At 43.9% G+C, this 22,915-nt stretch overlaps 3 protein-coding genes across 4 annotated transcripts in view; 2 read left to right on the forward strand and 1 right to left on the reverse strand.

The window, feature by feature from the left end:
* tbc1d10c (TBC1 domain family, member 10C) lies at nt 1–13,405 on the forward strand. Its single transcript, XM_036127111.1, has 10 exons — nt 1–535; nt 2,596–2,695; nt 3,826–3,933; nt 5,384–5,490; nt 5,660–5,774; nt 6,596–6,661; nt 7,580–7,769; nt 7,947–8,104; nt 10,590–12,784; nt 12,848–13,405. The coding sequence occupies exons 1-10, from the start codon at nt 399–401 to the stop codon at nt 13,293–13,295; spliced, it is 3,624 nt and encodes a 1,207-aa protein (XP_035983004.1). The 5' UTR covers nt 1–398; the 3' UTR covers nt 13,296–13,405.
* rad9a (RAD9 checkpoint clamp component A) overlaps nt 13,401–22,915 on the reverse strand; it is a 9,921-nt gene continuing 406 nt past the window's right edge. Inside the window, exons 2-12 of the mRNA XM_012871951.3 lie at nt 22,814–22,884; nt 22,582–22,655; nt 22,438–22,486; nt 20,845–20,959; nt 20,555–20,654; nt 20,325–20,431; nt 19,855–19,961; nt 19,687–19,751; nt 19,503–19,598; nt 15,484–15,712; nt 13,401–13,835 (exon numbers count right to left, since the gene is read on the reverse strand). Of these exons, the coding sequence (XP_012727405.2) occupies nt 13,716–13,835; nt 15,484–15,712; nt 19,503–19,598; nt 19,687–19,751; nt 19,855–19,961; nt 20,325–20,431; nt 20,555–20,654; nt 20,845–20,959; nt 22,438–22,486; nt 22,582–22,655; nt 22,814–22,884 (1,133 nt within the window). The 3' untranslated portion in view covers nt 13,401–13,715. The remainder of the gene's footprint in view (nt 13,836–15,483; nt 15,713–19,502; nt 19,599–19,686; nt 19,752–19,854; nt 19,962–20,324; nt 20,432–20,554; nt 20,655–20,844; nt 20,960–22,437; nt 22,487–22,581; nt 22,656–22,813; nt 22,885–22,915) is intronic.
* Nucleotides 22,648–22,915, forward strand: part of LOC105932628 — a 10,085-nt gene continuing 9,817 nt past the window's right edge. For both annotated transcript variants that reach the window (XM_012871868.3, XM_036127114.1), the window contains exon 1: nt 22,648–22,891. The gene's annotated coding sequence lies outside the window, so the exon portion shown is untranslated. The remainder of the gene's footprint in view (nt 22,892–22,915) is intronic.

Raw genomic sequence — 22,915 nt, forward strand, 5'->3', positions numbered from 1 at the left:
GGGGATTGTTTTCTTCTACTTCCATAACTGAAGGACCTCACTCAGCACCTCTTCGCCAAAAAAAAGCAATAATTAAGGAAATGTGAAGGTATTTACATTTAAATTTAATTACGTGTTGTTGTTTCTGGTTAGATGGCAGGAAGTTAACGCTCTATTAACTTCCTGTTAAAACTCTCCCAACCCTAAATCAAGTGTGCGGCAGAGGAAGACACAGAGCAGCAGCAGAAGAAAGAAAAGAAAAGAAAAAAAAACATGTAGAGACAGGTAGTCGACTAACTACTATTGCTCGGTTCAGGTGGGATTATTGCTCCTCAACATGCACAGTCAGAGGACCTTGAACTCTTCCTGACTGACAAAGTCAACCAGAGGAGCGCCCCTTCATCTGCGCTGCTGCGAAGATGTTGAAGGCGTCGGGTCAAGCCCAGAAGCACCCGAGTGAGGAGGACAGCTCTGGGTCAGATGCCGGATCAGAAGTCAGCCTGGAGCCAGAGACGGACCGCTTCGGCTTCATCCTCACCAATGGATCCACAACCGGGTGAGTCCGTTAGGGGGATCCCGGAGCAATGCTGCTTAAACTCTCAGGAGGTAGAAAAAAAAAACCCACTTTGCACTGCTTCAGGAAATAAGGTGGTTTTAAAGGCAAGGCAAGGCAAGTTTATTAATGTGGCGCTTTTCAGTAACAAGACAATTCAAAGTCCTTTAAAGTCCAATTTAAAAATCACTCCAGATAAATGTTCAAAAAATGAGCAATTTATAAATAATATGCTAAACATCTCTCGCACAAATCTTCCCTTAGTGGGCGTAAGCTCATGCAGTTTCATGCATTCTCACATCGCTGTGATGGTTTGTCGTTTCTAATTCAACTGATGCATAAACCGACTTGCTTTTCTTTTTTCTCTTTTTTTAAATTGATTATTAGAAAGGGTTCGAACGAGCTGAGTCAGTTTGAGAGAAATGCGTATAAAGGCTGGCAGCAGTGACAAACGCGTTTTATTTTTCGTCCTGCCATCACCAGACCAGGAAGTTACAGGACCTCATAAAGGCAGAGAGAGTGGTGGGTTCTGTGCAGCAGGGAAACATGTGCATCCTACACACACAGAGGCCAAAACGGCAAAAAAAGCCACAACAAAATGTCATGTATTACAAACCAGATGCTGAAAAGAGAGCAATGCTTAATGAGGATGCATCTTTTAGGCCAATTATCTGAGAGGGAAAATGCACGAATGCATGAATTTGACTCTGGAAAGTGCCTTGAAGGATCATGAATTGGCTCTATATAAATAGAATTTAATTGAATATGTGGTATTTCATTTAATGCTCCAATGAAAATCATTTTAGACACTATTTAATTGTGTATATTTGCTTAAATGTACAACGGGCTTTCATAAAGATCATACCCAGAAAACATAGTTTCACCACAATAATTTACACTTTTTTGTGCAATTAGAGGACAAAAAAATAAAAATAAAAAACATTAGTTGAAAACACTAACAAGCTCAAAAAATATTGTATAAATCAGATTTAAAAAAATAATAATAACCTGACTATTTATAGTAACACTATGCCACATATACTGGTGGTGAAGTGTAGCCATGGCCTGAGATTCTGTCACCATGAGTGAAAAATGCCACAATGTCATAGTATTTACACGCTAATTTTAAAAGATAAAATATTTTTAAAGTTGTAGAATATAACTGTGGCGTAAATGTATCAGATGTAATGAGTGTCCATGTTACTGACAATATATTTCCGGATACTGCCTGCCAGCCTTTTTTCAGCCAGCCGACCGGCAGCGTGCAGCAACAGGCGGGGGAGGGGCCACACGGCAATATCTCAGACTTTTTTCTTTTTTAAGTGTGCTGTCTGGCAATGTGGTAATAAGAATTGTTGTCTTAATGCCAAAAAGAGCCCAAACAGATACTGCATTCGCCATAGTGCTCCGCTTGATTTATAAATGCAAGAAGCTTTATTAGAATTTATGCAGGGAATATTTCATGTATATATGTACAATGAAACAAGAAGGTGGAAGAGAAAAAAAGGAGAAAAGGTGAAAAAGAAAGAGGAGAGAATAGGGAGAGATCGATACATCCTCAGTCTGCTTATCTCAGACTTTAAACGGCTGGGTACACCCTCAGAGACTGACGCTTTCTGTGGCATCTCACTAAAAAGGACTTTAACGCAACGCCATGGTTTAAACAGATTTTAGCCGTGTTGAACTTCTCAAAACCACATTATACTTTCACCTGGGCGCAGCGCTAGCCGTCCTAATGCTGTGGTCGAAAACCTTCACACACTTATTCACATGGCAGTAGGTGAACAGTGACACCGTGATGGTGGCAGACGAAGCGGAGAGGCCGAGCGACCTGCGCTGCGTTTTCCCCATTGATAACATCCTGACCTGTTGCCACGGAGACGGCGAACTGCAAACGTGCGGTTTTCCTGTTTCCTGCCTTGTTTTTCGGAGCTCTGCGTCTCTGTGCATCGACGGCACAGAGCCGCGCTGCAGGCTGACTTTAAAAGGCCCCCCTCGAGTGAAATTAGTTATCTTTGCAAAGGATGTGCTGAAATGACTTAGTGTGCTGTGTTTCATGTCAGGTGTGTGGGGCCATCTCCTGAGCTGGTCAGGCAGCGGGAGGCCAAATGGATCAACATCATTGGCCAGTGGCACCGCATCTTGTTAAAGAAGAGCAGCAAGGTTTGTCCCGACGGAGAGATGACTAGCATATTAACTCTCCTTCACCTTAGGGCCGAGATAAGCTCAATAATTGCCATTGAAAATGTGAAAAGAGTACAATAACCTTGTTTTGTTCACTGTTGTGACAAATTAAAATGGTTTGCTGTAAAAAGAAAAAAAGGCTTGTGAGGTTGCAGGATCAATGTACAGGACTGTCTCAGAAAATTAGAATATTGTGATCAAGTTCTTTATTTTCTGTAATGCAATTAAAAAACATGAAATGTCATACATTCTGGATTCATTACAAATCAACTGAAATATCGCAAGCCTTTTATTGTTTTAATATCGCTGATTATGGCATACAGCTCAAGAAAACTCAAAAATCCTATCTCAAAATATTAGAATATTTCCTCAGACAAAGTAATAAAAAAAAAATTATAACAGCAAAACAAAATCAAACATTTGAAAATGTCCATTAATGCACTCAGTACTTGGTTGGGAATCCTTTTGCACAGATTACTGCATCAATGCGGCGTGGCATGGAGGCGATGAGCCTGTGGCATTGCTGAGGTGTTATGGATGCCCAGGATGCTTCAATAGCGGCCTTTAGCTCATTTGCATTGTTGGCTCTGGTGTCTTTCAGCTTCTTCTTCACAATACCCCACAAATTCTCTATGGGGTTCAGGTCAGGGGAATTGGCAGGCCAATCAAGGACAGTAATGCCATGGTCAGTACACCAGTTACTGTGAGAATCTTATGTCGTCTCTTAACCACTACCATACTTGTGATTTAGTTTACTGAACCAAGCTGAGTGTTTTTCAAGGCTCAGGAAACCCTGCAGTGTTTCGAGTTAATTAGACGATTCAAGTGATTAGGTGAATAGCCTACTAGTATACTTTTTCACGATATTCTAATATTTTCAGATAGGATATTTGGGTTTCTTAAGCTGTAAGCCATAATCAGCGATATTAAAACAATAAAAGGCTTGCGATATTTCACTTGATTTGTAATGAATCCAGAATGTATGACATTTCATGTTTTTTAATTGCATTAAAGAAAATAAAGAACTTTATCACAATATTCTAATTTTCTGAGACAGTCCTGTACCTATGACCATCGGGATGTCATCCTGGGTCTTGATGTCTCCGCAGGTCAAGCTGCAGTGCCAGAAGGGAATCCCTGCCTCGCTCCGAGCGAGATGCTGGCCTCTGCTGTGCGGGGCGACGGACCGAATGAGACAAAATAGAAACCTCTATGAGGCAAGAGATTTTAGATTTTCACTGGGGATGAATGGTTTCTGGCAATTTCCAGCAGCTTCTATGTAAAGAAAGCTATGCGACTGCTTGCTCAGCCGAATAATGTATGTATGCATGTGCGACATGTAACCTCTAAACAGGTTAGTGCAGCTTTGCAAAGTTAATTTTGCTTGCAGTTAAACTCAAAACCTGAAACCCATGGTATAGATTGACCAGACACGGTGTTCAATTTCAACGGTCCCTTGTCTGTTCCTTCTGACGAACATTGTTCACAGCGAATTTGAGTTTTGCGTACAACTAAAAACAGGATGTTTAACACAGAAATATTGTGTTACTCACTGACGAGGGAGACCGCTAACAGACAGTGTGAGCCAGAAATGGTCATTTTTAAAGAAGGTGGGTCTTGACAGTGTGCCATTTTCAAGCATGTTAATGGGAAGTTGAGTAAAAGGGAAACATCTCGTGGGAAAAAGGGTGGACAAGCAACATGGACTGTAGTGGGAAGTAAAGCTCATTCAAGAGTTTGGGGAGATTCACATGATGTGGACAGTGGCTGGAGTCAAGTGGAGAAAACAAGTGGTTCGCTTTTCAGACTAGAGTAAATCACCCGTTTTATTTAGAGGAGAAACAAAATCCAAGTTGCTTGAGATCCCCTGTGAACTTCTCACAGCCACTGAGGATTTAGCCGTGTCCTCTGCTGGTGTTTGGTCCACTGTGTGGATTTGTCAACGTCTACCGGGACGTTTTAGAGCACTTCCTGCTTGCCTCTGCTACGAAGCTGTGTAGAGGTGTGGATCTGATTCTCCAAGACGACTTGGCATCGGGTCTCACCGGAAAAAAAAGCACCGGTAGCCGGTTTAATGCCGATCGGGTCACTGTGCTTAATCAGCCAGCAGACTCACCTGACTGAAACCCCCGTCGAGAATCTGCGGCGTACTGTCTAGAGGAAGGTGAGAGAAACCACACCCAACAATAAAGACGAGCTGAAGGCAGCTAATTAAAGCAACCTGGGCTTCCTCCACTCCACAGCAAAGCCGCAGGCTGGTCACCTCTATGCCACCCTGCAGCGGTGCTGGAGTTAATGCAAGAAGAGCATCGACCACATATTGAGGGCATATACTTTACAGTACATGGATTTTCCAGAAAAAAATCTATGTTTTAATTTTTTTTATTGATTTTACATAACATTTAAATCTCGGGTTTGCAGTAGCTCTAAGAGACGGCCATCAAAATGAACATATAAACACTGGAAAAATATCACTGCGTGTCCAATTAATCTGTGTTATACGGGATATGGGTTTCACTTTTTGAATTTCATTGCTGACAAACGTTTTAGATATTCTAATGCACCTGTAATGCATATTTCAGTACATTATTGAGTCTTTACTAACTTAGATGAATCAGTTTTGCCATTTTAACTCAGCACGGAGATATTAACGAAGCCTTATTTTAGACTCTAGACTCACAGCCAGGTCTGCAGAGCTGGGTGGATATCATCGAGAGGGATCTGGATCGACAGTTCCCCTTCCACGAGATGTTCCTCTCCAAAGACGGACACGGGTAGGCTTCAGCTACTTCACCTGCAGGATTTGTTCCTTCCATCAATAACAAGAGGTTTTCTGATCAGTGTGAACTTACTTGAGTTGGCTGCTCTGCATGCACCGTGTGGTTAATTACTGTGGTGTGTGTGTGTGTGTGTGTGTGTGTGTGTGTGTGTGTGTGTGTGCAGGCAGCGGGGCTTGTTCCGGGTGCTGAAAGCGTACACCCAGTTTCAGCCAGAGGAGGGTTACTGCCAGGCCCAGGGACCGGTGGCTGCGGTGCTTCTGATGAACATGCCGGCTGAGGTTGGACCGACAACATGTTTCTGTTCTGCAGGCCGGTTGCACGTTCATTTCAAAAAAACAGTCACAATGAAAGAGAGCGTTGGTTGTATCAGGGCAAACTTCCAGGGTCAGGCTTTTACTTTTATTTAATACAGCAACATCCAGTGGTTTGGTAAAACCTGATCGTGCTTATCTGGATTGGCGTCACCATGTGGATTATTTTAACAACTGTGGACAGTCATGATCTATCCTTTTTTTAATCCAGAAGTAATGGTGCTTTAACGTTTTTATATCACATTAATCCTCTTGTTTCTATCACTGTGCCGTGTTATTGTTTGGTGTGGCTGGCTTTGCCTGCCGAGGGACCGGAGATGGAAATGAGCTCTGATTATAATCTGCCATATTTACACTGTGTCCATTAATATGAATGGTCCCTTTTTATAAATAAATAAATATACATAGTCTTTAAAATTGTTTCTGTTCAGCTCAATCTGGGCTTTGAGATCTCTAAAATAAACATAACAGCTCATATTGACTGAAAAACAGTCGGCAAAAAGGTGTTTAAACTCATTCATATAACATTTATGAAGTTGTACCATTTCACTGCATGCTTTCTAGTTTAAAGTTATTGTCTGTTGCATTTAAATTTGGTTTCTGATAAACGTGGGTTTTGATAAAAACAAACTTATCAGGAATCAAACAACCTTCTCAGAAACAGACACCCTGTGACATCGTCCATGTGTCAGTTTTACCGCTGCATACTCATTTTTAGGGGAATATTTATTTTAGGAGCCGAACCCCTCCACCCACCATATCCTGATATGCTTGTTCATGTCTGGCAGGAGGCCTTCTGGTGTTTGGTTCAGATCAGTGAGCAGTACCTGCCTGGATACTACAGCCCTCTGCTGGTGAGTGCACGCTCAGCTCAATGCTATCCAGGTTAGCTTTGGATGGAGCAGTAGATGGTTTCCTTCCTTTCCCTTTTTCTGTCCATATTCCAGACCTTTCCAGATTCACAAGACTCTTTTAAAAAGTATAAACCTGTTTACATTTTTTAAATAATTATAATTCTACATAAAGGGCTAACTATGAAATCTTGCAAAAACATGAATGGAGGGATGGATGAAAATAAATACAAGGATGGATAGTGGGCAAACAGATTTACGGACATATGAAAGGAAAGAAGTAATGATGGATGGGAGGATGAATGGATGGATGGATTAATGGATGGGAGGATGGATGGATGGATTAATGAATAGGAGGATGGACGGATGGGAGGATGAATTAATGGATGGATGAATGAATGGATGGATTAATATATGAGAGGATGGATGGATGGATGAATGAATGGATGAGAGGATGGAAGGATGGATGGGATGATGAATGAATGGATGGATTAATGGATGGGAGGATGGATGAATGAATGGATGGATGGGAGGATAACTGGGTGAATGGATGGAGGCAGGATGGATGGATGAATGAATAAATGGATAGATTATAATTTTAGTGTTCCTCAACCCCAGGACCTACTCTCCTGCATGTTTTAGCTTCCTCCCTGGTTGAACAGTTCCTGCAGCCCTTGATGGCTGCTGAGGAGGTAAAGCAGTCAGTTTATTCAGACCTGCTGCAGCCGAGACGCATCTAAAACATGGAGGACTAAGGGTCCCGAGGACCTGAGTTGAGATCCCCTATTTTAAACAAGAACTTTTTTAATACATTTCCATACCAGGATTCTTTTCCATCTACTGCGACAGATATTTCAGGAAGACACACATCTCCAGAGTCGTTAAGACGAGGCCGTCTAACAGAGCTGCTGTTTTGTGCAGGAGGGAGTCCTGTTTGACGCGGCCATCCTCTCCTGGGTCTTGAAGAAGACGTGCCCGGCTGCACACAAACATCTCCAGGTGCACGGGGTGGAGCCGCTCATGTTCGCCACCGACTGGCTGATGTGCCTGTTCACGCGCCACCTGCCATTTAACACGCTTCTCCGAGTCTGGGACCTCTTCTTCTGCTATGGTGCGTCTGTGCGTTTATTTTTTTACACAGCAAACTGATGGCAAAGATCGATTCTCTCTAAAGAATGTATGCATTTTAGGGGGCGGCCGATAGATAAGTGTCCACTCCACGGCCCCTGGGGAGTGTTTGAATGTAAATCATCGCTGTCAGTGAAGTTCTCCCACCTCTGCTGTCCAGGTGTGCGGGTGCTGCTCCAGGTGGCGGTGGTGCTGGTGCGTCGCGTCCTGGGCCGGGCCGACCAGAGGAAGCAGTGCCCCGGCCAGATGGAGACTCTGGAAAGGCTGAGGGGTGTCAGGGAGCACGTTCAGGAGGAGGAGGAATCGTTCATAGCAGAGGTAACGCAGACAGCCGCTAAGAGACGTAATTATTTCCTACAGCGAAAACACAAATCAGGTCCCTCTTTTGATCTGGAGGGAAGCGTTCCTGCAGAAGCAGTGTGGACAACTCTCACATCAGCCTTTCATGTAATAAACGCTTTAGACTGATGGTGGTTGTCTTTTGAATAAATAATAGAATCAAATAGTAACTAAACAGTATATTTCATTGCACAATATTAGCAAAACCTAAAACCTTATTCGAAAAATGTTAAACATATCTGTCGCAATAAATACTACATTTCCCCCTCCACTCCTTCTGTCGTCTAGAAAAGTTAATTTTTGCCAATAATGCAGAAAATCAATGCAGAGCGTCTGTGAACAGTAACAGCAATCGGGCTTAAATCGGAGGTAACCGGATTTTCGCTCAGTTCTTTCTGTGTCAATTCTGGTGGCTCGCACTTGAGCAACCTGCAGTCGGTGCGCTGCTGTTTTTAAGCACATGGAGGTCCATCCTCCTAGAGACATTCTAAGTCAGAGTGTATGCGGTCCAAAGCAGTGAGGACCGCTCAGACTCCTACACTGGAGAAACTAAACAACAGCTACATAAAGACATGGCACAGTACAGGAGGGCCAGCAGCTCAGGGCAGGATTCAGCAGTCCACCTGCACCTCAAGAGCTAAGGACATTTGATGACAATGATGTCCAGATTTTGGACAGGGAGAAAAGATGGTTAGAAATAGGGATGAAAGAAGTAATCTTGGTCAAAAGAGAAACGCCATCATTAAACAGAGGAGGAGGATTATGCTTCCAACTCCCCAATGTTTACAGCTCAGTCCTCCAACTCATCCCAAAGAGATTACATCAGCATCTCATCATGATTCAGGTGACCAAGTCCTCCACTCACACCAAGCAATAGCTTCTAACGACCTTGTTGGACAGTGAAGAGTGGATCATTGATTTGCACCTGACTTAGAATGTGCCTAGGAAGATGGGTCTCCATGTGCTTAAAAACAGCAGCGCTCTAACTGCAGGTTGCTCAAGTGCGAGCCACCAGAATTGACAAAGACTCCTGGATAGGTGTAGAAATGTTTTCAGAAAGAAGGGAACGGAAGTCCAGTTTCCTCCGATTTAAGCTCAATTGCTGTTGCGATGACCCGGACAGCTGAGAATTTGCACAGGCCTCTGTGAACATTAGTTCTTTACTCTTGCCAAAGATGCTCATATTTCACTTCAACGTGGACTTTGACTAGGCCATTGTAACACATGTAGCTCTGCTTGTACGTTTAGGGTTCTTGTCCTGATGGACGATGAATCTCCATCCCGGTCTCAAGTCTGTTCCTGCCTTAAGCAGCTTTTCTTTCAGGACCACGCTGTGTTTACCTCCATCCACCCTCCAGTCAGCTCTGCCCAGCTTCCCCGTTCCTGCTGAGGTCACGCTTCCTCACGGCACGAAGCTGTCACCACCACCATGTTTTTACTATGATTTCAGGCTGGTGTGAAGCGTTTTTCACAGGCTCATCTCCATAGCACGGGGCAACTTTTGAGCCTCCTTTGGCTTTTATCCAACACCTGCTTTCTTCCTGTCACTCCCCCATTAAGGCCAGATGTGTGAAGCGCACAACTAGCAGCTGACCTGCCAACAGACTCGTACACCTGAGCTGTGAGTCTGTGCAGCTCATCCAGAGTTACCAGGGGGCCTGTTGGCTGCTTCTCTCATTAATGCTTGGTTGGCAGTTGTGCTTTACTCCCTTCAATGTTCAGGGCTTTAGATGTTTTATAATCTAACTCTGCTTTAAACGTTCTGGCTGACCTGTCCGCTGTGACCTCGGTCTTCAACATGCTGTCCGCCCCTCATTGTTCTCTAACAAACGTCTGAGGCCTTCAGAAAGCAGCTGAGGTTACTTTACTCACAGAAGGGCTGAATCTACAAACTAGGTGCTTTGTGAAAGAAACGGGTTTAACTGGATATTATGTGGAGGTGTCAGAATAAACGGGCTAAAAAACAAAAAGAGCTACCTTTGATCTATTTGCAGGGGTTCCCAAAGCAGGGATCGCCAGACGATCTGTTGCCGATGTGCGAAAAAGATTTAGCGTCAAAATTATTTGTGAAACCGAAACCAGAGTAAAACTTAACTTTATCATTTTAGCGCACGGGGAAGGCTGCACCTTTCTGTCAGAGTTCTTAGAAAAATACTTTTTTCTCAGAATATTGTGACTGTATTCTCATGATATCGAAATTAAAAAAAAAAAGAACGGCAAAAAATGTGGTCATCTGTCTCTGGCACGGCTATTTTGGGGGTTGCAGGCTGAAAAGTCTGGGAACCTCTGGTCTATTGGATTAAATCTCAACCAAATAAATACACTGTTGGACTGGGATGTAACAGGAACAATGTTAAAAACTTCTAGTGGTAGAAATACCTTTCAAAGTATGGAGCAAACCTAATTTTTACAAAGTGGACCTGCAGGAATTCACCGTTATTTTCTCTTTTTACCCTCCATCCAGGTTTGTGCGGTGCCTCTGTCGGGTAAAGACCTGGAGAGGCGGACGGAGAAGGAGCTGGAAAGGTGGAGGAAAGACAAACCCTCGTCTACGTTCGACCCCCGGGGTCGCTGCTACGGGTACCGGATGGCGTGGGCGAGGGCTCGACAGCAGGAGGAGGAGCGCGAGAGGAAGGAGAGAGAGACGGGGAACCTGTCTGTCCCCCTCGCCCGGTCCGCCTCGACTCTCTCGCTGTCGCCCTCCCTCCTGCACAAGAGGTTCAGGAAAGGAGGGAAGGTCACCGGCGGCGAGTGGGAGAGCGGCAACAAAGTAGTGAGGCACCTCTCAATGGGGGGGAAGGAGGACTGGAAAAGCTGGGGGGACTTAGATTTTAAGAGGGTTCAAGGTGTCCAGGAGGAGGACGCGGTGTTTGACGGACAGAAAGCAGAAACCGGGACGAAACCAGCGGGAGAAATCAAACGATCAACGACAGAGCAGAGAGAAAAAGCAGAAAGAGCGGAAGAACAGAGGGAGCCTTCGGAGGCGGCGATATCTGAGGAGGAGGAGGAGAGCAAAGAGATGGGGGAAAGCGCAATCGTTTTAGAAAAGACAGAAGAGTTTAGATCTGTGGAAAACAATTCCCGGCCTGCAGAGGAATCATCTCGGCGCGAGGAGAAAGAAAACCAGGATGATCCAAACCAAGCACAGGTTCTGGAGGAGCAGAATTACAACAGCAACGAGGAACAGAGCGGCGATACGGAGACTGAGACGCAAAATGATGTGCAACGTGCGAGCCAATCACATGATGAGGAAGAGCAAAGTAAAAGCAACGAGGAAGAGAGCAGGGATGCGGAGACTGAGGGGCAAAATGATTTGGGACGTGCGAGCCAATCACACGATGAGGAAGAGCAAAGTAAAAGCAACGAGGAAGAGAGCGGGGATGCAGGAATAAATAAGGAGGCAGAGAACCTAGAAAAGCCGCCAGAAACGTCTCAACCGCACGTCCAGGAAGAGCAAAGCGACGAGCAGGAGAGCGAGACAACAGATGTGCGCGAGGCGGCAGAGAATGAGGAAAATCCCACAGAACACGCCGACCCAGAGGCTCAGCTTCAGGTTCACACGGAGTCACGGGTGGAGCCGGCGACGCGGGCTGCTGTGAAACCAGACGCAAGTGCAGAAACCGAGAATTCCCAAGAGCTGCAGCTGGATGTGGTCGCCGAAGGCTCAGAGACGAGAAGTGAGACAGACCCGGACCCAGAATCGCACGGGGACCCGGATCCTAAAACCGACACGCAGCAGGAGGAGGAAGAAGAAGAAGAAGAAGAGATCACAGAGACCCGGGACAGATGCCACAGCGCTGAATCAGTCAAAGAAAGAGAAAAAGCAGAGCCCCACGCCCAGACAGAGACAGAAAGCCACGTCCTGGCAGAAAATGCAGCCGTGCAGGACGAGCTACATATCCACACAACGCAAACGGAGCCAGAAGAACCGACGGAGGGAGAACCACAGATACCAGCTGCACCTGAAAGCCCCCACGAAGAGGAGGAGACTGAAACAAGGACCACGGTTAGAGAGGAGGCCGAAGAAGTGACAGAGGGCCCAGCACAGGGAGAAGAGCAGACAGCTGTGTCCGTACACGCAGAGGCACGGGGCGAGGAATGTGCTTCTGATCCAGAAAGTTCAGAGGAATCACTAAATCACAATCAGAAATGCCAGGCGGCGGCTGAGGGCGCCTCACCTGCAGATAAGGGAGAGATTTCAACACAGGGTGAGTCACAGAGCCCAGAAGACAAGTCTGATCAGATCCAAAGAAGCGCCGCCGACGGCCAAGCAGCTGAAGAGTCAGCATCGGGCGCCGTGGAGGATGCAGGAAACGTTCAGGAAGGCCAATCAGGAGAAGAAGACGTCTTAATTTCTCCAGAACAAACACGTGAACCGGATTTGGAAGGCAACAAAAGTTGCGGGGAAACAAAAGATCTCCCTGAGCTTAGCGACAGCGGCCAGGAGCAGACCTCCAAGCGCCGCGGCAGTCGCTCCTCCGGTGAAATCTGTCTGAGGAAGTCCTCCGGCTCGTCCGGCTCCAAGAACAGCCGCCGACTCTCAGAGGATCTCTTCAGCGGTCCGGAGAAAACCGACCAATCCCGCTTCAGCGCCGGTCAGCCAGAATCCCAACCTAAGGACGTAAAGTCAGGGCAAACCGTTCCTGAAGTTGATGCGCCGCCGCCGCAGCAGCAGCCGCCGCAGCAGCAGCAGCCGCCTCAGCAGCAGCCGCCTCAGCAGCAGCCGCCGCAGCAGCAGCAGCAGCAGCAGCAGCAGCAGCAGCCCGACACCTCCAAGCGCTTCGGACTCTTCCGCAAACTGAAAGGAGAGCAGCCCAAGAAGGCCAAGCCCACCAAGAAACCCAAAATGCAGGTGCCCAAAATCCTGATTCAGGACTTCAGCGACGTCACGCCGGTGGACGAGCCGATCCCTCCGGAGGACCCGGAGGAGAAGCTGAGCTCCAGGGAGAGGAGGAGGAGGCGGAGGGAGCAGGAGAGGAAGGAGAAAGAGGAGGAGAAGCTGAGGAAGAAGAGAGAGAAGGAGCAAGAGAGGGAGAGGAGGAAACCGCAGACCAGGGGGAAAAGCTTCCAAGCCCAGAAGGAGAAAGTTAGCGATGACGGCGGCCATCCTGCTAAGTCCGGCTCACGGATCCTTAGGAACTCTGCTTCTTATGCTGAATCCTACTTTTAACAGAGACAGCATCTGACTGTGGAGTGTACTTCTTGTTTGAGCTCAATATTCATTTATGCTGGAACCGTTTCAGATGTAAATAAATAATAAATATTGTTTATATAATAATATGAAAAGCTAATTTATTTTCTTTGGTGCTTCTCCATCAACCAGACAAGTAAAAAACAAAAACAAACTGAAGTGCTTCATGTTTCACATTATCACAGTTTTTAAGCTCAACATGCACCTCAGAGTCCTCGGTCTGGGATGCAGTGGAAGAACAGTGGCAGCACAGTCTGTCAACGGAGGCCCAGGTAACCTCGGTAAAAACTAAAAGTCAGTTTCTCTCGTTTCAAGTAATCCAGGTGTGGTGCCAGGTGTGGTGCTGTAACAGCGCTCTCAGGTTTCCCGTCCGTCCGATCCGCCCCGTGGTTCTGACCGTCAGTCTGCTTCAGCTTCGTCCTCCTCGCTGTCGCTGGCCAGCACTTCCTGAGTGGTGAAAGGCTGCGAGCTCCTCCGAGGGGACGGAGGAAGCACCGACCCGAAGAACAGGGAGCGGAACTGTAGGGGGGGGGGGGAGAGATACGGAAAGCCGTTTAACAAGGCAGAATTTTATCCAGGGTAAATGATGGACACATCACGGTTTAAACGAGTTACGGCAACAAATTGGTAACATTGTCCCTCATTTTGACAGAGTTTTCTCTAGCATAGAGTAACAATATGTCCCCTCCCCCACTTGTTGCTGGGCACGGCCAGTCAGCTGGCTGAAAGAAGGTTACTGCACTTTTCCCACACTTCCAAGAAAGCCAAATGCAACTATATAGAGTACAGATATTCATATTCATATTCTCCATGACCTTGTTTAGCAGCTCCGCAGCAAATACTGTGACGTAATCGTTTAAAAATGTAATAAAAAACATAGAAAACTGAACAGCTTGAAGAATATGACCCAAAAAAGTACATAAAGATAACTACGCAGCTCCCTGAGAGACTACATTCTAGTTTTCTGCACGCCTAGAGACAACGGTACACAACAGAGTGTATTTAAGGGCTAAAAAAAGGATTTTGCACGATAAGTCCCCTTTAGACTTCACTCTAAACTATGTCCCCTTTAAGTTCACCAGGACGTCTGTCTCTGACTGGAAAAGACAGCAGCATCTCCTAAAAAATAATAAGACAATAATTTTAAAAATACATTTTTCTCTGTTTTGGTCTGTATTTTATTTTTTAAAAATGGGATTATTTATACTCCTCTAAATTGTCATCGGAAACGTCTTCATGGGAGCAGCTATTTCCATGTTTGCACTTGTATTTCACTAATTTGTGTTCGATGATCTGCTCCAAGTCCTTGAGGTTGGCAGGCCTCCTTACCATCATCCTAATCTTTAGCTCCCCAGACAGATTCTCTATCAGATTCAAGTCAGGCCGAGCGACTCCAAAAACAATATTATCACTTCCACTCAGGGGGAAAAAACGACGGTCAAATTAAAGGTTTGCTTTAAATTTAAAGCCGTACAGGAGTGAATAATTATGGGCTTAACTCTATTTTCTGGTCATGCTGTGGAAACTATACAGCGTGACTTTGCTTTGCATCCAATTCAAAATAAGAAATATTACAGGGAACATTAGAACAGCAATAATCAAGATGCCACATTAATTTCAGAGGAATTTTCTGTTTTTAATGAAAGCAACTTAATCACATTGTGATTTTTTTCCTTTTAAATTTATTGTAAAAAAAAAATAGTAATGGGAATAAGCTGTATTTTTAGCAGGGATGCATGAATAAATTGGCCAATTTTGCACTGATTCACACTGATCTTTAACCGGCAGCTCAGGCAGTGAAATGTCCGATTATTTTTCCCCGTCATTGAAAGCATCATAACTGGGAACTCCCACGATTTTCAGTCTACAACTGACCTTTTTGTGTAATTCTAAGTTCATGTAAACCTCTGACTGACTCTGTAAGATTGTGTTACTTAAATTTCTCTTATGTTGTTGGTCACAATGCTGGATTTCTGTTTGCCGTCAATGAAGATAAACACTGGATGAAAATAATTATTTAAACTCCTCCAATAGAAGTAAGATCTCTGAGCATCAACGACAAAACAGTAAAGCTTTAACATGTGCGGCACATGTTTAAATAAATAAACCCAAAGCTAAAATGAACATCACCTTGTCATCAGAGAAAACTAAAAAAAAAAAAAGGTACCTTTTTATCTGGTGGCCTCTCTGGATCTTCCTCCCCATCTTCCTCCTCCTCGCTGTAGGTTCGGGTCCTGTAATTGGGCGCCGGGGGCTTTCTGAATGCGGCTAATGAGGGCGCGGGCGGGTCTGCGGTGGAGGGCCCCGGTGCCACGCTGGAATCCATGGCGATCAGATAGGCGTCCATGTCGTCGTTCATGAAGTCGTCGGGAGGCCGCGTCTGCTCCGCGTCGGCTCTGAGATCAGAGGGAACGAGGAGGCAACATCCTGATGTACTTTAATAATTAATGATTAAAAGCAGAAATAGCTGGGTCTCAGTTGCTGTCATTTATTGCCAGGGTTAATTTCAGGTGATGCATCACGACTTAAAAACACACTAGGCAACAAAAAAACAAACCTTTTTAACATCCTAATAAGGCTTTTTTTTTTTAAACAGGCAGAAACTCTTAACTATTCAGTCATACATGTGATATCCCTAATTGATACAGGAACATTTCCTGCCTCCTCTGATTGACAAGAATCATTATTGCTACACGACCTACAGAGACAAACTTCTACTTGATTGGTTGAGTTTAGATAAAAATCTGGAGATCTGAGGACAAACCGTTTCCATTGAGTCTAAATTTTATGTCGCACTAAAAAAGGCCTGTCTTCTCTGCTTTATTAGTAACTGAAGCAGGGATGGGTAATATGGCCTTAAAACTCTATTTTTGGATATAAATCCCACACTGCAAAAAGGGAACTAAAAATAAGTAAAAATTTCTTGAAATTAGTGTGTTTTACCTTGATTTGAGCAGGTAAATAAGACTATTTGCCAATGGAATAAGATTTTTGCACTTAAAATAGGAACAATTCATCTCTAAAATAACATAATTAGTTATCCTGCACTTGAAATAAGACAATGGAGATGAATTGTTCCTACTTTAAGTGCAAAAATCTTATTCCATTGGCACATACTGTTATTTGCCTGCTCTAATCAAGGAAAATTACAATGATTTCAAGAAAATTTCACTTACTTTTAGCTCCCTTTTTGCAGTGCATGACTGTCCAGCCTTCAGAGCTCCACAAAAATAAAAAATTCCTGCCCTTTTCATAAAACTCTAGCAGGTACCAGAACTAGAGCAAGAGTAACAGCCTCGTCATTTAGCGTTTATCGTCATCGCAGCAATCACGGTTCAAACCATGATGACGCTTGTTTCTGCTAAAGATGAACCACATGATAAATGTCCATCCCTAAGCTGAACGCACTGCAATCAGCTTGAGTTATGACGACATTTCTCAAATTGTGCAGGCTGGATTCCCTGAGCAACGATTTTTGGAGAGGTTTTGTGAAAAGAAAAAGAAACATAATGATTCGTTTAACAGCCACGGATCTACTTTAAAACCCTTCCTTAGTCCAGGGGCCAGAACAAGTAAAGAAATGGTCCGTGTTTATTGGTTAGCAAGCGTGCATTTATCTGTGGGTTGCCAGTCAGAAAATAATAATAATAATAGTACTGACAGCTAAAATGCTAAATTGAAGTTAGGCTGCAGAAACCCCATGAAAGAAGATTTGATCCAAACACGAATCAACAAAGTTAAGAGCTTTATCCTGCTGAAAATTATATTTCTGTGTTCTAGAAAATGAAAAAAAAAGGGTTATATCTGCAAACTTGGAGATTTCCCAAACTCAATTTTCCTTTTTCCCCAACCTAACCAGACTTTTTAACACCGGGTAGAAACTCTGTACCTGCAAAGACCGACGATCAACAAGCACTAACATTCTTAGAGCCAGACCCGTCTGAAGTTAACGTGACGCTGCCTAAATCCGACACATACAAAGACAAACGATTCAGCGACGGTAAACACGCGAAACCCTCCTTCAGTCGTTGAGCTTTGCGTATCAGAACCTAATAAAGAAGATCTGGTATTACTATTAAAACCTAAGACATACAGCTCAACTTAATACAACACATTCATAATTTAATAAACTGGGAAGAAGCCAAAATGGAGAAGTATGTAAAACAAAGCACAACCCATCATTTGGTACCAGTGGTTTATCATCTAACTTTATCAGTCTTTTCCTCCGTGGGGGAAGTTTCATAAAACCACCACTTAACGCCTTGAATGTTGAAGTTTTGCTGTCATCCAGAAGACCTCGTGTTTAACTCTAGATGACTTTGCTATACGGAGCTATTTGTGGTTTATTTAGTGGTTGTAAGGCCACCAGGTAACAGCAGAAAGGCCCCAATCAGCCTCCCTCCACCACCGTGTTTCACGCTTGCTATGAATAGCGTGCGCCGATGTGCGGCCGAGCATGGTGAGGTGCATCGTGTTCAACCATCTCCACTTTGATCTCTGCACAGAGGCCGTTGCTGCACAGCTCCTGAGGTTCATTCAGGGACACATTTCAACGTCTGAGTTAGGTGATCGTGTTCTTTTTAGAGAGAGCGGACTTTCTCCTGGCAGTCGTTCCAAATGTAAGGCATATATTGTACTGCCTTTACACATTAAAAGAATTAATCTACAGGGATTAAGATGATGTCGGTCCGACTTCTAAAGCTATACCAGCTTTAATTCTTCAGGAAAGGCTTTCCACAAAGTATTTTTATGGGTGTTTAATGAACAATTTCCATCATTCTTCTACCAATGTTAGATGACCTGTCAGAAAGAGACAGCTGATCAATATTTACCATAGGAAAGTTGTTGTCATTTCTTTTAAGGAACCAATATTTTATTTCTATTTTCAGGTTTTAAAATAAAGAACACACTTTTCTTCTATGGGATGAAAAAGATGAAAGATTCAAGTTAAAGAGTAGAAAAACACCAGCCTAACTACAGTCATGCATATTGCATTTTATCTTATATCGTTATCTAAATAGGCTGGCTTTTTTTTACTCTTTTTTTGGGGGGTTTCGGCACTAGTGTCTCGTTTTTCAGTATTACCAAGTATTGTGAAATACTTATGCTGTTATTTATTTTTACTTTTATTGTGGCCTTTCTGATAAGATCACTCTCTGTTGCTTTAAAACTAACTTTAGATTAGAGTAGATCAGCTTGTATTTTTGTTTTCTTTGCTAAAAGTGTGTGTAACTCTGGGTCTTTGCCACAGTCACGCGCAAATGTCCCCACTGTGGGACAATAAAGGAATTTCTTTCCTTATCTTATGCTGATATTAGTGGGAAATTATGTAAAAACAAAAACACAGTTTCCACCTTAATAGTGGAAATTAAATGTATTTATTCCATTGAAATACTGGAAAAACATCTAAACCATGCATTTATACCTACATTTAAAAACATCTGTTGGCTCTTCATATTTGGCCAAAGTTGTTAACACTAGAAGTTAACACTAACACTAAGAAGTCAGGAGCACAAAACGTCCGATTGTCTGGAAATTGCCTTATAACCCTACCCAGATTAACAGACAGCAACAATTCCTTAAATAGGATTATTGATGATGTCTTCAGGGAGATGGAGAACCCTAATTCTGGGACACACTGAACAATTAACATCAGAAACTCACAATTGTATCTGACAGATCCACAGAAAAATAACTCTCCAACTATAGGTGTTGTTAATATGAAGCAAAATGATGGTGGGTTACCTTTAACTAACTTGTACATTTATAGTCTTATGATGTATGCAGTGGTGTCTAATGTTTGTGTTTGTTATCTTGTCTTTCTTCTCTGCGCTGTGAGGTGATGCTGCTTTACACCTGAAGTTCGGATATATAAAGTTACTTGAACTTGAACTAGCAGTGGCCTGAATAAATGACTTCCAGCTGACTTGAGTCCTACTCGCATTTTCCACCAGGGGGCACACAGGAGCAAACACTCAGGACTTCCTGCCTTTTCTTTGAAATGCGTCAGACAGGAAACACTGGCTGAAAGTTATTGATCTGACTTTCATGTTGTTCTATCTCTTCTGTTTTTTTTTTTTTCCTTCTTCTTACTGAAAGCTGACTGGTGAATTAAAGCTTTTACGGGCGTCCTCCACAGAATAATAACCACCAAGGCCGGTCTGTTTTGCTTGTTGTTAGTTTTACCCTCTGTTGCTCTGGCGGAGATAGTGATCATCCGAAAGCGTCGCCAGCACGAAATTCCCCTCCAGAACGCTGTCCGTTACTGAAAGCACCACGGGGCTGACACACAAACAAAACAGGCAGATCAGCGTCCAAAAGTGGAACAATTATCCTAACATGTGTGCCATATGAAAATAACTGCGCTCACCTGCCGGGCTCATCAAGGTACATAGTCACAGGGAGGCCGGTGGACTCAGCGAACAACAGCAAACCCTGGAGGGGAGAAGATGATGTAAAAAAAAAAAAAAAAGCGTCTGGACAAAAAGCATTCCAGGCATTTCAACTAAAAGATGTTTTTCTCTCTTATCTGTCGCACCCGAAACTCCTTCAGACAGAAGGTGATGCTGTTGTGGAGTTTGATGTCAAAGTGGTCGAACTCATCCGCAGCCAGACACAGCTCGGTCAGCACGGCCTTGGAGCGCTCTGAGAGGGAGGAATTAAAGGGGAAAACAAGGGCCCAGGTTCAAATCCCGACGTTTACTTCAACCGTTTCATCTGCAAGAACACGCTTGGGTTTTATCCATGTAATCTGTCGTCTATAAATGATCATTTTGTTTCATTTACGGTAGCACGATGCATGTTTCGTGAAAGGTTCTGAACTTTAAAGCTCCTTCAAACTGAGTAAAAATACAAAAAATAAAAACATGCCGAGTCAAGCGGGAGGGGAAATGAGCCCCGCCACTGAGAGGAGTTTTCAGTTTGTGGTTTCCTGTAATAATAGCTGAACTAATCGTCCGGCCTACTTGTCGTGGTATTAGCTGGTTGGCGGGGGCTAAATTTTGTCACCTGCTTCGTCCTCCACATGATTCCTGACCCACATCCGTTCGTCACTCAGTGTCAGGGTCACTTCTTCCAGGGACGTAGGGAAGTGCACCACCGTGTCCACCAGCACTCTGGGGACAAAGAAGGCAAGAAAATGCATCATTTCAAATGCAAAACCAACATCGGCGAAGGTTTAAACCCGCAGCCGTGCGAGGGAAGCAAAGCAAAAACGAAACGTGTGGAGGTTTAAAGACCTGGGCTGGGCTCTGAACACGTTGGCGCAGCTGTCTTTATCGAACACGGCCTCCAAGCTCTCGCTGTCCTGGTAAGACAGGTTATGCGTCTTCAGGAGGCCTGGAGAGGATGACCCAACACACAAACCCCTTAGAGTTCAAAATGACGCACAGGGGGAATGCAAAGCACTGAATGCACAAGGGCCATAATTAGGACTGAACGTGTGAAAATGAACAACAAGTGACCCCTGTGCGTGAACCCCTGAGAGCGCAGCGCTGTTCGCGGCGAAAGAGAAGCAGGGTGGCGTTACCATGTTTGCAGTGCAGCGTGAAAGTTAGGCGGTCTTTTTGCTCGTCAAGGCCGATGTGACATTTTTCCACCGTTTTCTCTAAAGTTGCAAGAGATCTGAAGACGGTCTGCACACTCTGGTAGAGTAAAACAAAAAGAAAAAAACAGAACAGGAAGTAACTAACAACTCTGCAGGGGTTTAAGTTCATCTAAAGTGAAATTGTCTCATGTCATGTTGAAAACCTGTTACTGCCTCACTATAATGTCGTGCTCACATGTGCAAAATGGAAGATTTTACTCCGTGAGATTATCTGCAACTATCTGGGACAGGAAGCTCAGAGGTTTCGCACTGATAACCACAACCTCCTGGTACCAACGTGGCACAGAACTAAGCAGGTAGAACTGAGCGACGCTAGAGAACATTTAGATCTATCCATTTTCTCTCTTTTTACTGATCAATTGCTCAGTTGGGATCAGTCATGAACATCGGTTTTCCAGATCTGGTGAGGAGAAGTGACGTGGATCTAGGAAACGGGCCGGTGTGAAATTCTCACAGTATGATAAACCTGAATAAAAACAACGTGGTTTTATGTTCACGCAGAAACCTAAAGCAAAAATGTGCAGCAAGATCTGATTGCTTTTCTTTAAAATAGAAAAATGAACAACCATTCTTACTGCTCCAAGAATAACACACCATGTTATAATAGTTAAAATCATTTCATATTTAAAATCTGTGGTAAAAAACAGCTGAGTGACAGCAGTAGGTGGGGGAGGGGCCGTGCTTCCTTACTCCATGCTCAACACAGCTACAGCAAACTCTAATGACTCCATTAACCTTCCTCAGTCAAAAAAACAAAACAAAGAAAACTTCAAACATGAGCAGGATCCGCATGTTAAATATTTTCAGTTTTGAAACTAGCTTTTTTAAACCTTACCATACACCACAGGCCAAAAGTTTTAAAGGAACTTCAAGTTTCTGTTCACAATACCTTTTGTTAAAAAACAAAAAAACAAAGAGTATGAGTTCCATGAATTGTTGCAGTAAATGGGATGCATTTACTGCAACATCAGCGTGTTCTTTCATTGATATGCACAATTTTCCTCAATGTACCTTTAGGTATACATTTATGTTAAATCGTTTGTAAATAAACTTATTTTCAGAGGACGAGAAGATTTAAAAGAGCCACAACTTTAAAACAAAACTACCAGTTTAAATTTGATATCAATACTATGCTGTTGTTAAAGAACGATGAGCTTACTTTAAAGTAAGCAAACACTAAGCAATCAGACCCCAACTACTGGACAAAAACAGTAAACTTGTTTTCTGATCAGGGACTCTATACAATATTTTATGATGAGGTTTACTATTTCAGCAACGCTTCATTATTATTTAATCACGCTGATTTTGTGCAGAAGCATAACTACAAAAACTGCTTCAAAACTTTGGTGTCTGTAGTGTAGCTTGATACCAGTAACCGGCCAAAGCTTTCTGACATCTGAAGTAGTCTTTTTAAAGACATGTACAGCTTTTTTTTAATATGGGGTTTTATATCCTGCAAAACAACTTAGAAAATTTCAGATTTTCTTTTTAAACCGTGCATTTGTGCTCTCACACCTTTATTGCCAGCTTGCAGCGGAAGTTGAGCCCCCTGGGGATGGAGTACCTGCACAGAAACGTCGCATTTTGGTCAGCCTTTAGCATCGTGAGTGTGATGTTCACTGACCCACACGGAAAGACGGGAAAAAATAAAACCCGCACCTGCTGAAGAAGAGCGGCGCGAACAGGAAGGAAGCGTACGCCGAACGAGAGGAGTTCACAGACCGCAGGGCCAGCTTTAAGTCAGAGAGGGAGACAGAAAAAAAAAACTACATCAGCTCTGTTCATTGACGCACATTTGCACTGACAGGAAGAAACCAGACTGCACGCATGGCAGGAGGAAGTGTCGCTGCATCCGACAGCAGCATCATCATCATCAGCAGCAGCAGCTCACCCCTTCTTCCTGAGGCTCCACGTACAGCTCGTCTCCGATCCTGGACAGAGAGTGGACGGCTTTGCCCAGCACTGGACGGTACACACACACATATATATATAC

This window comes from Fundulus heteroclitus, chromosome 23 (genome assembly GCF_011125445.2).
Source record: "Fundulus heteroclitus isolate FHET01 chromosome 23, MU-UCD_Fhet_4.1, whole genome shotgun sequence".
Classification (NCBI taxonomy): Eukaryota; Metazoa; Chordata; class Actinopteri; order Cyprinodontiformes; family Fundulidae; genus Fundulus; species Fundulus heteroclitus.

Bases quoted from the DNA above. Each gene is read 5' to 3' on its own strand.
- tbc1d10c (XM_036127111.1), top strand. From the start codon at position 399: ATGTTGAAGGCGTCGGGTCAAGCCCAGAAGCACCCGAGTGAGGAGGAC. The intron at 3,934-5,383 runs GCAAGAGATTTT...GCCTTATTTTAG, and splicing joins AAAATAGAAACCTCTATGAG to ACTCTAGACTCACAGCCAGG. The intron at 5,775-6,595 runs GTTGGACCGACA...CATGTCTGGCAG, and splicing joins TGATGAACATGCCGGCTGAG to GAGGCCTTCTGGTGTTTGGT.